We start from the raw sequence: 14,785 nt of genomic DNA, 5'->3' as shown, positions 1-14,785 counted from the left end.
GCGGCTTGGTGGAAGAGCGTTTAGCACGTCCGCCTCACAGTTCAGGCCCGAGTTCAAATCCACCTCGCCACGGCCTTCCTGTGTGGAGTTTGCATGGTCTCCCCAAGCCTGGGTGGGTTCTCCGGCATCCTCCCACACTCCAAAAATGGCAGCTGTATTGGACATACTAAATTGTTCATAGGTGGGATTGGGTGCGTGAATGGTTGTTCGTCTCTGTGTGCCCTGCGATTGGCTGGCAACCAGTGTCCCCGCCTACTGCCCAAAGAGGCTATAAAAAAAATGGATAAATGGAATTTAAGATTTATTTAGGCTATGTGAACGTTATTTTGCAACATTTACCTCTGTGACCTTATTTCGAACTACACTCTAAAACAGAGGTGTCAAACTTATTTTTGTCTTGGGCCATTTTGTGGCGAGAACTTCCTTCATTGGGCTGATAATTTGAGGAAACCAAGTCAATTTTAAATTGTCTCATAGTGTTATTACTGTACACAGCAAATTGATAGCTCAGTTGTTTTGAAATCAGAAGTAAAGCAGTCTAGTTTGTTCATTTATTGTTTACATTACTGTAACAGAAGAGACCAAAAAATCTCAACTTTATTTTTCATTATACACGACAAGCTAAAGTTTTGGAACAGAGTTTAGCAAGCAAAACTTACATGATTTGCTTTCACGGGCCACATAAAATGACATGGCGGGCCGGATTTGGCCCCCGGGCCTTGCGTTTGACACCTGTGCTCTAAAACAAGTTGGGTTAGAAATAACTATGAATGAAAAAAATAGATCAATTGACCTTTTTTTCTTGGTGGTTTCACACAGAATAAATTAATTTTGAGATTGCCCTGTACAAAATTACCTGTTTTGGTTGTTCATATTAGATAGTTAGGTAGGTGGGTGGATCAGATAGTTAGGTAGGTGGATGGATGGATGGATAAAAATGAAGAGTAGCCAAAAATTTCTATTAAAACCAATCCTGAATGAATGAATAAATAAATGAACGAATGAGCTTAACCACTTGTCCGAACAATTGTTGAAGGTATGCTGGAGCATATCCCAGCTGTGATAGCTTGTGCTATGAAAAATAATCAAAAATGTTTGTGACGAGGGATACATGCACCTTTGACCCAGATTCACACCAACAGTGTGGGTTTCTCTTTGGCTCATCACCAATTCAAATCACTAAACCACAACACAAAAGATTAAAAGTTGAATTATGCACGGCAGTATTTAAATTAGAAGCACATTGGGTCGCTTCTCACTGTTGTTTAAAATAATAAATGACATCACTTTGATTAACTTCCTACCAAAGCAGTGTAAGCAACCATTTTACAGTGCAAGGCGCTTCCCCAGCCAGCTGCCATGGAACATCACACTGCAAGGAAACCATAGCAACACACATATGACACCGCCGGTGTAGCCTTAGTAACGGGGCAGCTGCCAGCCAGACTAGCATTAGCCGGAGGTGCCAGCGCCTCACTTTCCACGTCTCCACTTCCTTTTTCCAGCATGGGAGAGCCGCACATTGATGATGTCACAAAGCCTCCTTTTGAAACCAGGAAGAGAGCAGCAGTGAAGGGGAGGAGATGAGAGCACAATAGAAGAAGGGGAGGGGTGAAGGCGTAGTTGGAGAAAGAGGACAAGAGCAAGTGAGAGAGAACAAAGTGGGAGACTGAGAACAAAAGAGGAACATGAGACCCTCAAAAGAGAGTAAAACCATCACACTATAGATGCTGCATTTTGAAAGGCAATAGAAGGAACAAAGCCTCATCCATCCAAAGTACATCTTTGTCATTGCAATACAAGCATTAAAACAACCATTTTTTTATTACAATTTAAAGTGTTGTTGCCTGTTGTAAAGCAAATAATCACATCCAGGCTGTATAAATGCTGTAAATGATAAAAGTGCAAAAAGAAGACATGCAATTCACATAAAAAAATATTAATTTTCATTTACTACACTTCAGAATCAATATAAAATGTCTCAAAATTGAGTTACTGCAATCACGGCGGTATGCTTTTATTTTGAAGTTATTCTTCACGGCGGTTGTTGCTACCAGCTAGCGTTACTATTTCTCATGACTTCATTTTGATTATGTCTCTACTGACGTAAACACACCACAATTAAAACGATCAAATTTAAATTCATTCTGATGAAGGATGCCGCACAAGTCTCCAGGGTTGGTGCCTTCAAATGCCGTCCGACATTTTAAAGTCAGATAGAAAAAGGGTCCATCTATGCATTAAACATGAATAACTGCAAATATCTAAACACTGTGAGCTTTCTATCACGCTGACATATATCAAGAATGTCACATTCGGAGTCCTTAATACTATGTCCTATCTGCAGATTAGGGGGCGGAGCCACCGGCCGCACACCTGGGGCGCATTTCCATCACGGGACTATTTAGGTGCGGCTGAAGCAGGGGAACGTCGCCAGATTATTGTAGGTTAGTTCCAAACTCCTTGAGTTTATCCTGCCTGCGAGACTCTGGTTGTTACTTTGCCTGTTTTTGTATCGAAATCCTTGATAGAAGTTTTTGTTTGTACTTTGTAGTTTTGGTGACGTCCTCAGCTTCCTTCCTTTTTGCTATGTCCTTCATACTGCATTTTGTTGCCTTGTACCTGTGATTTGTGCAATGACAAAGTTGAATCTAATCTAATCTAATATTGCGGAGATGTTTTTCCATGCATTGCGTGCGCTTTTTGTAATAAAACTTTGTCGTTCAAGCATTTGGTCGTGCGAGTCTTGGGGTGCTCTTTTCGTCGGTCACGGTCGTGACAAAGAATGATGGGAATTAAATTACTTTGCCATTTAACTTAATAACAATAAATACAACAACAAATGATAGCCTCAGAATGTTGCAGATAAAGTGTGAATCCATTACATTTAAAAACGTCCTTCTAGATACTACAAATGTAGAAGCACAGATGGCTGGAGCCTCTTACGGATAAATCAGCTTCTGGCATTAAACACTAATGGAAAGCTATTCGGTAAAAGTAATAAAGTATAAACGCAATAAAGGTCTGCGCACAAAAAGCAAGTATGTTGCCTTCAAGTACTGTACATGTAAATCTAATGATTATTGCCATGATGTTCCATCATCACACATGGACACATTCCCATTCTGTCCAATTTGAACGAAATCCCACACAGCAATGAAGCACATTAGGAAGACTTTGGGGGACAAATTGGATGTTGACCGGCTCTAATTATCACAATCGATAAAACATCACTTTATTCATGCGCGGCGGGTGTCGTGTAAAGTGTGCTAAAGCCATTTTAGTGGGTCAGCAGACACAATAGGTCCGCAAGGAGACCACTGTGGAACCTTTTAAGTGAGTCCATCTGTCCTCCCACAGGTGAGGTAATTGCACTCCAATCCTATCTTAATGGGCGCATTGTCAAGTACTGCTGGGTGTGTGAGTGTGTGTGTGCATATAGTGTTTATGTGCATGCGCATGTGTGTGAATCTTTCAGTTCATGTTTTAAAATTACACAAGATCATTTATCGAGGGACCAGCTCAGGGTGTACATCGTGTCAATGTCATTTATAAAAGAGATTTTAAATCTATTAATAAGTTTAGTTTTTTCTTCAAAATGAAGAAGTGGCAGTTTTTGTGAATTTACAAATCATATGTTGTACTGTTTGGCTTGTCTGATATGGATCTTTTGCAGATATTTGTAAAAATAAAATACAAATTACAGATTAATCTGATGATTAATCTTCAATTTTATAATGGACAAACTGTCATTTGTTTCCTCTCAATGCATTTCACTCAGTTTCAATATTTTGCAAATTTTCACTGTTTACAGGCTAGCATGGTACCTATTATTTGTGGTCAACAAAAATATTGATTAACAAAAGCTTTTTGCTCATAGAATGCATTCCATGGTACAATTACTAAAGTTTTAAAGACATTAATTCTTGTCATATGTAGTTGTCTTACTAGTAGATGAATAGGTTCCATAATTGACATATTTATGCTTAATTTATGTTGAACTACATATTTTGTTATCTTTAATTTACTTTAAACAAATCGTAACTAGATTTTTTGTAAAGTAGTGACATTTAGGTCAATATTTTGGACAACTTCCTTGCATTGCTCACCTAATGGTTGCTTGTAAAAATTAAGATTAAGTCTGCAGAACGAGGTTAGTATAACCCAATTTCATAATATATTTAATGAAACAAAGTTATGGTATGGATTTATGTATAAGAAATAATACCAGTGCTATTTGTGTACAATTGCTGTAATTGGTTAAAAATACATAAAGGTAAATTCAGATTATCGGCAAATATTATTATTTTTAGCCAATATTTGAGTGCCATAAGGAGGATTTTCATCGGACTAATCGGTCCCTTCGTTACAAAAATGATCATTGGTTGATCCAATGGCAACATTTCTATGGATCCCACTTTCACTTTGAACGTGACAGGCCTTTGAACTTTAGCCCTCAATCTACAAACAGAAAAAAAATCTTCATGCGCATATGATCGATAGTCCTCTTGGTGGGATACTTTGAAGGCGCATGAGTCTGTTCTGCTTGGACTTTCTTTAATCTAATCAATCACTCACTCTAAGCCTGTTCAAGTTCAGCCGCTTTGATGCGCTGACCCATTTAACAACACACGTGTCCCTAGACAAAACGCACTCATTTTATTGCGGCGCATGAGGAAATATCACTGGACCTGCATGTTGCAGACCGGACTAATATAAGCATAAAAGAGGAGAAAGCAAACAAGTGACCTCCATATTTCTAGTGGTTTTCATGGAAATTAATATACATATTATCCTTAAATAGCTATTTAATCAACTCAATCAAATGCACACAGCAAAGTCTGAAGCGACCTTCTTCCTGGAACCCTTTACTAGCTCCTAAACAATAAGCAACACTTCCTGAAAGTCAGAAGTACATACCAAAGAGCAGTACTAGCATAGTTGCCAAAGAGTAACACAGCAGAAATTTACACTCTGATTTCAAGTGAGGGAGCTAAATGTTTCCAAAACACAGAACTAGATGTACAACCATAAATTGATTTAAAGATAAACTAATTCATTAATAATTGTTTTTTATTCAATATCACTGTGATTGGTACCAGTACCGATACCAAGTATCAGTGCCACTCCTGCCTTTGATAAAAGAAATTAGCAGGGAACAAAAACAGCAGATTATTTTAAAGACGAACCTATACATCCCTGTATAGAAATTTATATTCGTGGTTTTTAGTTTTTCAGTGTAAAATGGCCAGAACTGGACAGTCAAAATGAATAATGTGGAAGATACATGGGAAAAACTGAAAAATAGTGGAATTGTGGGAAAATTTTAAATAGTGGGAAGAGGAAAATGGAAGCGGTATAAATCGGATGAGTAATGGTGAAAAAGGAAGGTTGCAAAGATTTGGTGAGAACAGTGGGAATGAACCCTCTAAGGTGAGATGAACGAGCTAAATAGTGAAAGTATGAAATGAGAAAGCTGTAAATATGAAATGTAAAATCACCCAATGTAAAGTCAATGGGATTTTTTGCGTGGAAAACAGGGAATTGTGGGAAATCTCTAACTATTTGGAATGAGAAAAAAGGAAGCAGTCATTGCACGATTCTTTGGAATAATCTGAAATTGAAACGGTGTGAATCGGATGAACTGGGAATGAGTTGAAACACGTTAAAGAACGGGCGGAATAAAAAAGCGGAATAACGTGTGAAGGCTTCACACAATTATGATTGTTTGGTTTTGGTAGTCCTCCTCATTGTGCTATATAATCATCCATCCATCCATCCATCCATCCATCCATCAATAGAAGAATAATATGAGATTCATCAGTCAAATATGCTCTGGGCAGTTACATTATTGGACTATGGTGAGAGAATACAGCAATAATATGATAGATATACCCAAGTGGGACGGATGACCTTATCATTGTCAATGGCTTAATCTTAAATCAACATGCGCTCTGTCCCTCTCTCAGACACACGCAGAAACACACACAAAGGACGGCACTTTTTCAATGACCTTCAGCTGAGTTATGGTGATCATATGCAGAGAAGGAGTGAGAAAGAGTGGCTACATATGGGCCAAAACTAAATCCTTAAATGACATGCAGTGTTTTCTCTCCAATGATGAAGGATTAATTTTCCAATTAAAATCTGGCAAACCCTCCTGCCAAGACCCCACCTGGTACGGCCCCTTTTTGTCTCCCGTCTCCTTGCCGCCTACAAAGTAATGTCTTTTTCTTTGTGTGCAACCTTGTCTCAATTTTCTACTCCTTTGCTACTTCTTTACATGGGAGAATACTTCAACCAGCCAGTCGAGCAATTGTTTTCCTTTGCCCTATTCATACGCCCTTCTGTCTATATGGGAGCTCTCCACCTTACTGCATTGTGATTGTTTACCTTGAGGCTGAGGAGCGGCTACAGAAAAATGCACAAGGCTAGGTGTCTAAGGAATAAAAAAAAAGATGGCTGAGCACACAATGGCACAATGTATTCTTCCATGAAACTGAAAAAAAAAAAAGAATAACCACAAATGATCTTGTCCACCAATCAAATCCTAAACATAAGTTCATTTATTTCCAAAATCTCTTCTGTGCAAATTCAACAAAATTTAAACGACCCATGCCAGCGATTGCAATCGATTTCCAAGGTCCATTGTATTTGGAACAGACGGTCTTGATGGTTTCCCCTTTGTGCAGATGAAGTTCATGATAGCTATTTCCGTGCAGAATCACCCTACATGACTCGAGTGCTGAAAATTCCCCAAACTCAGCATCATTATCTCCCCCAGCACCTTCTTTTTTTTCCCTCCATACCTTCAATCAATCTCTTACTTCAGTCAAGCTACTTCACCTTCAAGTGATGACATACTCTTAGAAGATGCAGCCCCCTGGAGCCTCTTTATCCTCCAAAAAATGCAGACATCCCCTTTGTTTTGTCTCAAAAAAATCGGCAGCATTCACTGTATAGCCCTCCCTCAATCAAATGTGACCTTGCTGCCTTCCAATGTCAAACACCTGACATGTATCCAACATTTTGGATGCAGATGCTGATATGGAGATTTGAAAGGAAGAGGTAGAAAAAAAGTACTAGTGTATGCAGGTCTCCTTTAAAATGCAAAATGAAATTTTAAAAAAACTGCGGAAAATGCAAGTAGATTTCAAATACACATGACAATAATAGTGTGTACTGTCTTTGTCAACATGCCCCAAAAATAAAATCTTGATTTTATTCGATGATTCTGGATGATTGTGGTATACAGTGTTTTTAATAGAAGATATGAACACAGTAGACATTTAGTTTGATTTATTTACATTAAAAAAAAAGGAAAATGTTCGGGCAAAAAAAAAGGTATATTTTGTCTACAATTGATTTAATAACTAAATTGTTTTTCACATCCATTTAATATCTTCAAAGTAACATTTTTCTACTCGGTGATCAAATGAACTCTTTCATTTAGTTATTTTACATTTTCAACAGTCCTGCAATTCAATCCACTGAGTTTATATATATATTAATATAATATATATATATATATATATATATATATATATATATATATATATATATATATATATATATATATATATATATATATATATATATAACAATAAACAGTTTTCTCTGACTTGTAAAATTCTTGATAATCTCCAAGTTTAACATTTTACTGCAAAAATGGCGAATGCCGATATTAGTTACTACCTCTTGTAAACCCACCATCCAGCATTCTGCCACTTTTGCAAAATCTTAATTTCACGATTAAGCTAATTTTCAAATGTTTGATTTAGAAATTTATGAACAAATCAAAAATAACTTGATTTATTACCCAGTCTTCGATGAAATTCTGTCAGTAATTCCATCGACTGTAGGCGATGTGCAGCCTGCACTGTTAGCCAGTCAATTGCAAATGCTTGAAGTTGTAAATAAATGAACAAACAAACCGATTGGTAAAAACGACACGCTTTTGGCAGCAGTAAAATATGATAAACTCCAATTTGTGAAAATAAAATTGTACAAAAAAACCCCTCAAAACAAAACATCCAACCTGCACCTAAGTTTACTGCACAGCTGTTTCAGTTGTGATCAACGCATTTTACTGTGGCCAACTAGCTTTCCTATTACATGATGACTGCCGGGGTCATTTTTTTGACAGTTTAAAACTGTCTCTGGGCAACCATGGCAACCACAGCCTGCCCATCCTGTCCCCCGGCGTTGCCTCACAACCATCCTGTTTTGTCCACGGTGGCATAAAACAAAGCAACCGTGAGCGCTGGGAAACATAGTGTAAACCATCTTACTTACACGAGGATATCAATATAAGCCTGCAGACACCATCAATCAATACTTCAAAAACTTTTGTATCAACTCAGCACAAATTCACCTTTGCTTTAGATGTTTTTTAGTCAGATTTTGTTTTTGGAGGGCCTCAAATAGCACATTTGTCTTTTTGCCCGTATGTAGAATCCTCTATTATTCTATTATTAACAGCACTATGACTAAAACTCTTGAATTCTATTCATACCACCCAAGGTGAGAAACAGATGGGTGAGACATTCCTCTGTGAGTAAGTGCACACACAAAGCTCACAAATTCATATCAGCAATGTGAAGAATTTTTTGCGGGGTTGGCATAGCTCATCACAACAGAGCTAAATATGAAGCCAGGTCAGCAAATCAGAGAGCTGTCAAGTAGCCACAAAATTTGCTGCAGCTTCATGCGTGCTGAGAAATGCACACATCGGAACAAACAGTATTGTTCCAGCCTCCTGCACTAAGTGGAAATATTAATAAATTTACAATTGCTCTGCAATAAAACTGCAGACATGCACCAAGCATCCATTTGTCTTAAAAGAGTCTGAAGAATAAAATGCCCAACACGTGTCAAAATAACCAGTTAATTACAGTCACTGAATGACAGTAATTGTTAAAGTGTTGTTGTTTTTTTTAAAATCATGTTAATTTGATTTTTAAATCAGATTTATTCTTTTATGTTGATTAGATCAATACTTATGCATGGGGCTTTTTGTGCTTGAGTTGTTGGAGGCTGGAGAACAAAGGTCAATCACATCATGGAGTCTGATTGACTGCCATCGTTTTTGTCATAACCTGATCAGCTCTTGTCATGGGTGGGAGGACAGAAGGAAGACATGAAAATGGAAGAGTGGCTGAGAGTTGTCAAATTAATGTTAGGATCAAGCAACCTACAACAGTCAATAAAAAAACAAACAGAAGGAAGACAAGGACCTTTTATTCGCGAGGATGGTTGACAGGAACCTACGCCTCTTTTCAGAATCCCTTCCGGTCTGGTTACAGATCCTTTCTGCTCCCCATTTATTAATATGGGTTGGCCCTAGGTACAAAAGCCATTGCTGCTCCACAGGGCTGGGGGAGACGTTTGGCAACAATGTAAACAATCAGTTTATGATAGTGAGGAATGCAGTTTATGACTCCATGCTGCCATCTTCTTACTCAGGAACATCTAGAGCGACGCATTCTGCTTTTGCCATTTGGTCGGGGTCACAGCAACTGTTTCATTTTTACAGCTGCTTGAGATGCGTCAATTGCTCTTCTTCACAAACAACAGTAACAGGAAACATTCATCCATACTAATCTATGTCTTTGAGTTATTGTGTCTGTTGTTACGATGTTTCTATTTTTTTTGTACAGCACTTTGGTCAGCTGTGGTTGTTTTAAAGTGCTTAACAAATAAAGTTGAATTGGATTGGATCTACCAATATACTTATTGCATAAAACAAATATGGGATAACCTTCTGTATATACAATTATCCTAACAGCCGGCCCAATGAATTTGGAATTAAACTTAAAAAATAAGACCCAACGGCACTTTGATGAAGATCGAGTGACATAAATAATTTCTAAGGTTTTCTTTCCACAGAAGCAGCTAACCACATAAATGCAAAGCACCCAAACTAACGATAGCAATAAAGATACTAATGTAGTGAACCATAGCAAATCCAAGAACACTTGTTTGAGATATTTTTTTTTTTAAATGAGATTAATAAGAGATTGATTAGCAGAAGCATTCCGTCACCTCTACCAGATCAGTCCGTAAAATAAAATAAAATAACAGACCAACGCACTGATTAGAGTTTAGTTTGGTTAGAAAATAATGGAGGACTGACCATTACGGAAGGGCACCGGGGCGCCAACAAACAATGAATGAATAACCAGCAAATCGTGCAAAATGTACACTTCTGTTCATACATTACAGATCCTAATTAATTAATCACTTGATGGCAATAAATACACTAAATTTAAATATTGGACATGGTACCATTTTTATTTAGAACTAAATGAAAACGATTGAAAGTAGCCCTGTAAAACAAAACTATGTTTAAAATTGAAAATGAAGGAAAGGAATACTGTTTTTTTTAAATGTACTACAGTTCTATCACAGAATATATTTGTATTTAGTTAAACGAATGAGCCAAAAATGTGGGATCAATTCCATTTACAGACAAACAATCAAAAATCAAACAATTTGCTATTTGCAGCGAGCCAAAGACACTTCCCATCATTTAATAGGCCTCCTGGGGTATAAAGGCAAATTGATTCAATCAGCAGTAAAGCCACATTATAATCAAGTGTACCCCGAGAAGTGAACTCGCAGCGGAGGATGCGGTATTTTGGTAAGCATCATCTATTGACAAAAGATTGGGAGTGGAACTCAATGACTTGTCAAGAACAAAACACGCACCCCGCAGGTCGATCTAATTAGCAAAGGAAGGGGACAACAAGGGAGCGTTCTGTCTGTCTCCTCTCCAATTGCACGGCTATATCGGGCAAACGGTCAATCAATAGTTGGGGAGTAGAGTGATGAAAAACAACCCCTCTCAGACTTCCACAAACAACCGATTTTATTGAGGTAACCCAAGCCAGAACCCCTGCCAGCTACCCGGCCATCCATCTAGCTGTGACCCACATCGGTTCTTGGGCCAGGACCAGAACTCCGAGAGTCCAATCAAACATGGAGGAAAAAAAACAAAGAAGCCTGCTGAGAACAGGCGCCACTTTTAAAGCACTACGTACAAAAAAAACTTTTCAAACAGTTTTCAAAGCTCTTCACGGTCTCTTGTGTGGCATCAAAATGAAAGAAAAAAGCTTCAACAAGTCTGGAGTCGCTAACTAAACACTTACTTTCAGGACTTTGGTTTAGTTTTCCACCAGGACCAGTTCTGCCAGTGTCATGTTATATACAGTACATCTTTTAAAGACTTTGATCTTGTTGTATTGTTATCAGTGAGACAAATTCAACAATCTCTCTAAAAAGATTCCTGGCTTTGGAAATATTTGTTCAGAGCACTTTGAATAATCAAGTCCTACCTTGTCAATCTCTTGCTGCAAGACCTGTTTGGCAACCTCCAGGTCCTGGAGTCGGACTCTGAGTTCCTCATTCTCCTCCTCCAGACGGGCCCTCTTCTTCTCCCCGCCGTCTAGCTGACTGTGGAGACGGATGGACACGTCCTTCGCCACCTTTAAGCAGGAGATTTACAGCAAGGGTTTAAAGGTCAGGCGCTGAAGATTTCAGTTTTTCGTGAGACCTATGGACATCCTTTACCAAGGACAACTTATAGTGATTAGTGATTTGTACATATGTCAATCAATCAATCAAATTTTATTTGTATAGCCCTGAATCACCAAAGTCTAAAAGGTGTTCACAGATGAAAAGAGATCATGTCGAGACTTCTTTCGAAAAAAGAAGGCATACAGAGACATCTTTTCGGTGTAAGGTACACAACAGCATCCCCTGTCAAAGCTCCCAGAAGGGGAAGGAAAAACTCAGAAACCCCAATTTGGGGAAAATCAGAAACCTTCAGAAGGGACCACAGGTGGGAGGAGCCCCCTTCCAGGCCTACAGGTTAAAGTGGATGCTGCATGTACCAAATACAGACAAATAGATACACATTACAGGCAAATACAGGTACATATAACAGCCTAATTCCTAAATACAACGATGAATCAGTCGTATGTGATTCGAATCTTGCGCCCTCTGTTTTTTTGTTATTTCCGGAGCTGTGGAGCCATTCAGATAGGGATTCCACAGCTGTTTCGCAGTGTCTCTTAGTGAAGGTTTTAGGCTTCCTTCGACTTGTGTGTCTTGATCTCCTCATCCTCAAATTCAAAAACGTTTCTCACTATTGAGTATTCCGTCCAGCGCACTGGAAATTATGCTGTATCTCTCATAGCCTGCTTTCTAGCTAGTATAACATCGATTCTGGTAGCCCGAGTGCTGGAAAGTTAAACTATTAAAGCTGAAACGGGTCCTCCTAAACTTCAGTAGCTCGGTTTAAAAAAATGCTCAAGAGGTTTTATTGCCCCCGGGTAACTCCAGATACAGTAAGTGTACACGTCAAAAAGAAAATCGTCAAGCCAATCGCAGCAACAATTGTTAATGCTCTGCATGACAGTAAAACACGTCAGAAACTTGGTGAGAAGGACGATTTCAAAATAAACCTAGGTTTATCAAATAATATACAGACACAAATACTTTGCTACTATAATGGAAAATAAGTATTCAGAGTAACATTTTGTTGATCAGTGACCACCTGGTTTTTCGTTTGAAAAAAGAACCCTGATGACCTTGAGAGATAAGTGAGTTCAACACAATTGTAAATCATTTCAGCTATAACCTTAACACAACACAACAGTACACTTTTTTTTTATGTTGTTTTAAGTCAGTGCTGCTCCTGATACAAACAACACAATGTTGTTATGAAATCGCATTGCCAATTCGGGGCGCAACCCAACGACTTAATTGCCTTAACATTGACATTGCCCATGTTTTGAGTTTCATTATAACCGCAGCTAGCGTAACTGATTTCTGCTATTTTATTTTTGTCCATGTGCCTATTCGCTAGTTATTTTGTGCTCATGTGTAACATCTTACAATAAGTAACTGTGTGTTGAATGTACATGTGTATGTCACTGGATGAACATTTCTAAATGAGTGCAAGTGTGCAGCTGAGTGCCACAATACTCCAATTGACCACAGACACAAAACAATGGCCGCTTGGACCCCTCTATCTCACACAGACACGTTGTGTGTGCACACTGGCTACTACATCGTTCCTTGTGTACGCATGTGAGCGTTGATTTAGTTTGAAAGACATGGTTTAAGGCACAGGTGTCAAACTCAAGGCCCGGGGGCCAGAACCGGCCCGCCACATCATTTTATGTGGCCCGCCAAATGCTGATTTGATTTCAAGTTTCTAGCTAAACTTGCAGGTTGTCTCGAAAAAACAAAACAAAACAATTTTCTGTTCCAGATCTGGCTTTTGAACAGTTTTTACCAGCCTCTGATTTCAAAACTAGGTAAGGATGTAAATAAGCAAGAACAGCATTTATTAGACACATTTTTCTATTTTTAAGTCCTAAATTTTAAGGATTTTAGAGAAATTCAGGGGTACGTTAAAACTTAAGCAATGACTCACTTTTTTAGATTATTTTTAGATGTATTCCGGCCCTCTGACAGAAACTGTAACTACAATGTGGCGCACGATAAAAATTAGTTTGACACCCCTGGTTTAAGGTGATGCTAAAGTCTGTAGCATACAGTGCAATACAAACTAATTTTGACAAGTATCCAATCACCTCGTTTTGATTCAAACTTTTGATTGGTGCTGAACAAGCAACTTTATTTTTAAAACATCTTTGAAAAAAAGTGGTTCAAGAGGCCTCATTTTCCAATCCCTTGTATGAACTCTATACATTGTTTTAAAATAAAACATAACCATTTTTATGACGTATTCTGTTACCTGTGGCTTAAAAGCGAAGTGTGCAGAGTCTTTGTTGACAAATTACAGCAGGGAGCAACCAAGCTGTACAAATACCATACCACATATTTTTTTTTTCTAGCGCTGTCTTGAAAAATTAGGAATATTTCCGCTGGTGGGAGATAGCAAAACTGATTTTTACGTGTGGGATTAGAAAAATGCTCATTTTTGTATGAAAATGGGTGCATCTTGGTGCATTATACACAACAGAAATTAGCATTAGCATTCCTCACACCACATTTAGTGACATATCGCGCATTTATCACAATGGTGCGTTCACTGCCCACTTTTCTGCCTCCTCTTTTCACTTTGAGAATTTACTTCTTTGTAAGCCATTGAGTGTCTAAATGCTGTTTTGTTCTTGAATGTTCAAGTGAACGTGGTGGAATTTCCATCTATTGAAGATTTGCTATAGGATTTCATTAGCATTCACTAAGGCTTCTGGCTTGAGCGCCATGTTGGATTTAGTCATTTAGTGTGTACGTTATAAGTGTGAGAGTGTGTGTGTATCCGCAAGTGTATGTCTGAAGTCATGAGGGATGAGAAAAGAAACTGACAAAAGCAGGCAAAGCAAGTTCTGCCTTCCACAAAACACAAAGCAGAATATATACACAACACACACAAATACACACACATTAACACGCCACAGGGCAAACAGCTTTATCGGTCAACAAATGGCAGTTAGTAATCTTGTAGGCGACACGCCACTGTGTGGCTCTTGTGTGTGTGTCCAACAAACAGAAGTCTTGTTCCTACATCGCGCAGCGCACACACATATACACAAACACACACACACACACACACACACACACACACACACACACACACAATAAGCAATTGGTATTTAACTGTCATCCTCACAACTTATGCATATTGAGCTAAATGTGTGTATTTCGTTGTGTGTGTGTGTGTGTGTGTGTGTGTGTGCATGCATGTTTGCGTGTGAGTGGAGGAAGTTAAAATAAACAAACTGTTACTTGAAGCGTTAATTTTCTGCAG

General features: G+C 38.4%; 1 protein-coding gene across 1 annotated transcript in view; it reads right to left on the bottom strand.

Annotated features, from left to right (window-relative positions):
* The window catches only part of mtcl2 (microtubule crosslinking factor 2), a 59,777-nt gene that overhangs the window by 32,264 nt on the left and 12,728 nt on the right, over positions 1 to 14,785 (bottom strand). Inside the window, exon 4 of the mRNA XM_088407309.1 lies at positions 11,337 to 11,486. Within this exon, the coding sequence (XP_088263435.1) occupies positions 11,337 to 11,486 (150 nt within the window). The remainder of the gene's footprint in view (positions 1 to 11,336; positions 11,487 to 14,785) is intronic.

This window comes from Hippichthys cyanospilos, chromosome 2 (genome assembly GCF_059441005.1).
Source record: "Hippichthys cyanospilos isolate Australia breed blue-spotted pipefish chromosome 2, RoL_Hcya_1.0, whole genome shotgun sequence".
Classification (NCBI taxonomy): Eukaryota; Metazoa; Chordata; class Actinopteri; order Syngnathiformes; family Syngnathidae; genus Hippichthys; species Hippichthys cyanospilos.
The sequence above is the reverse complement of the archived record's forward strand: the minus strand, read 5'-3'. Positions and strand labels throughout refer to the sequence as shown.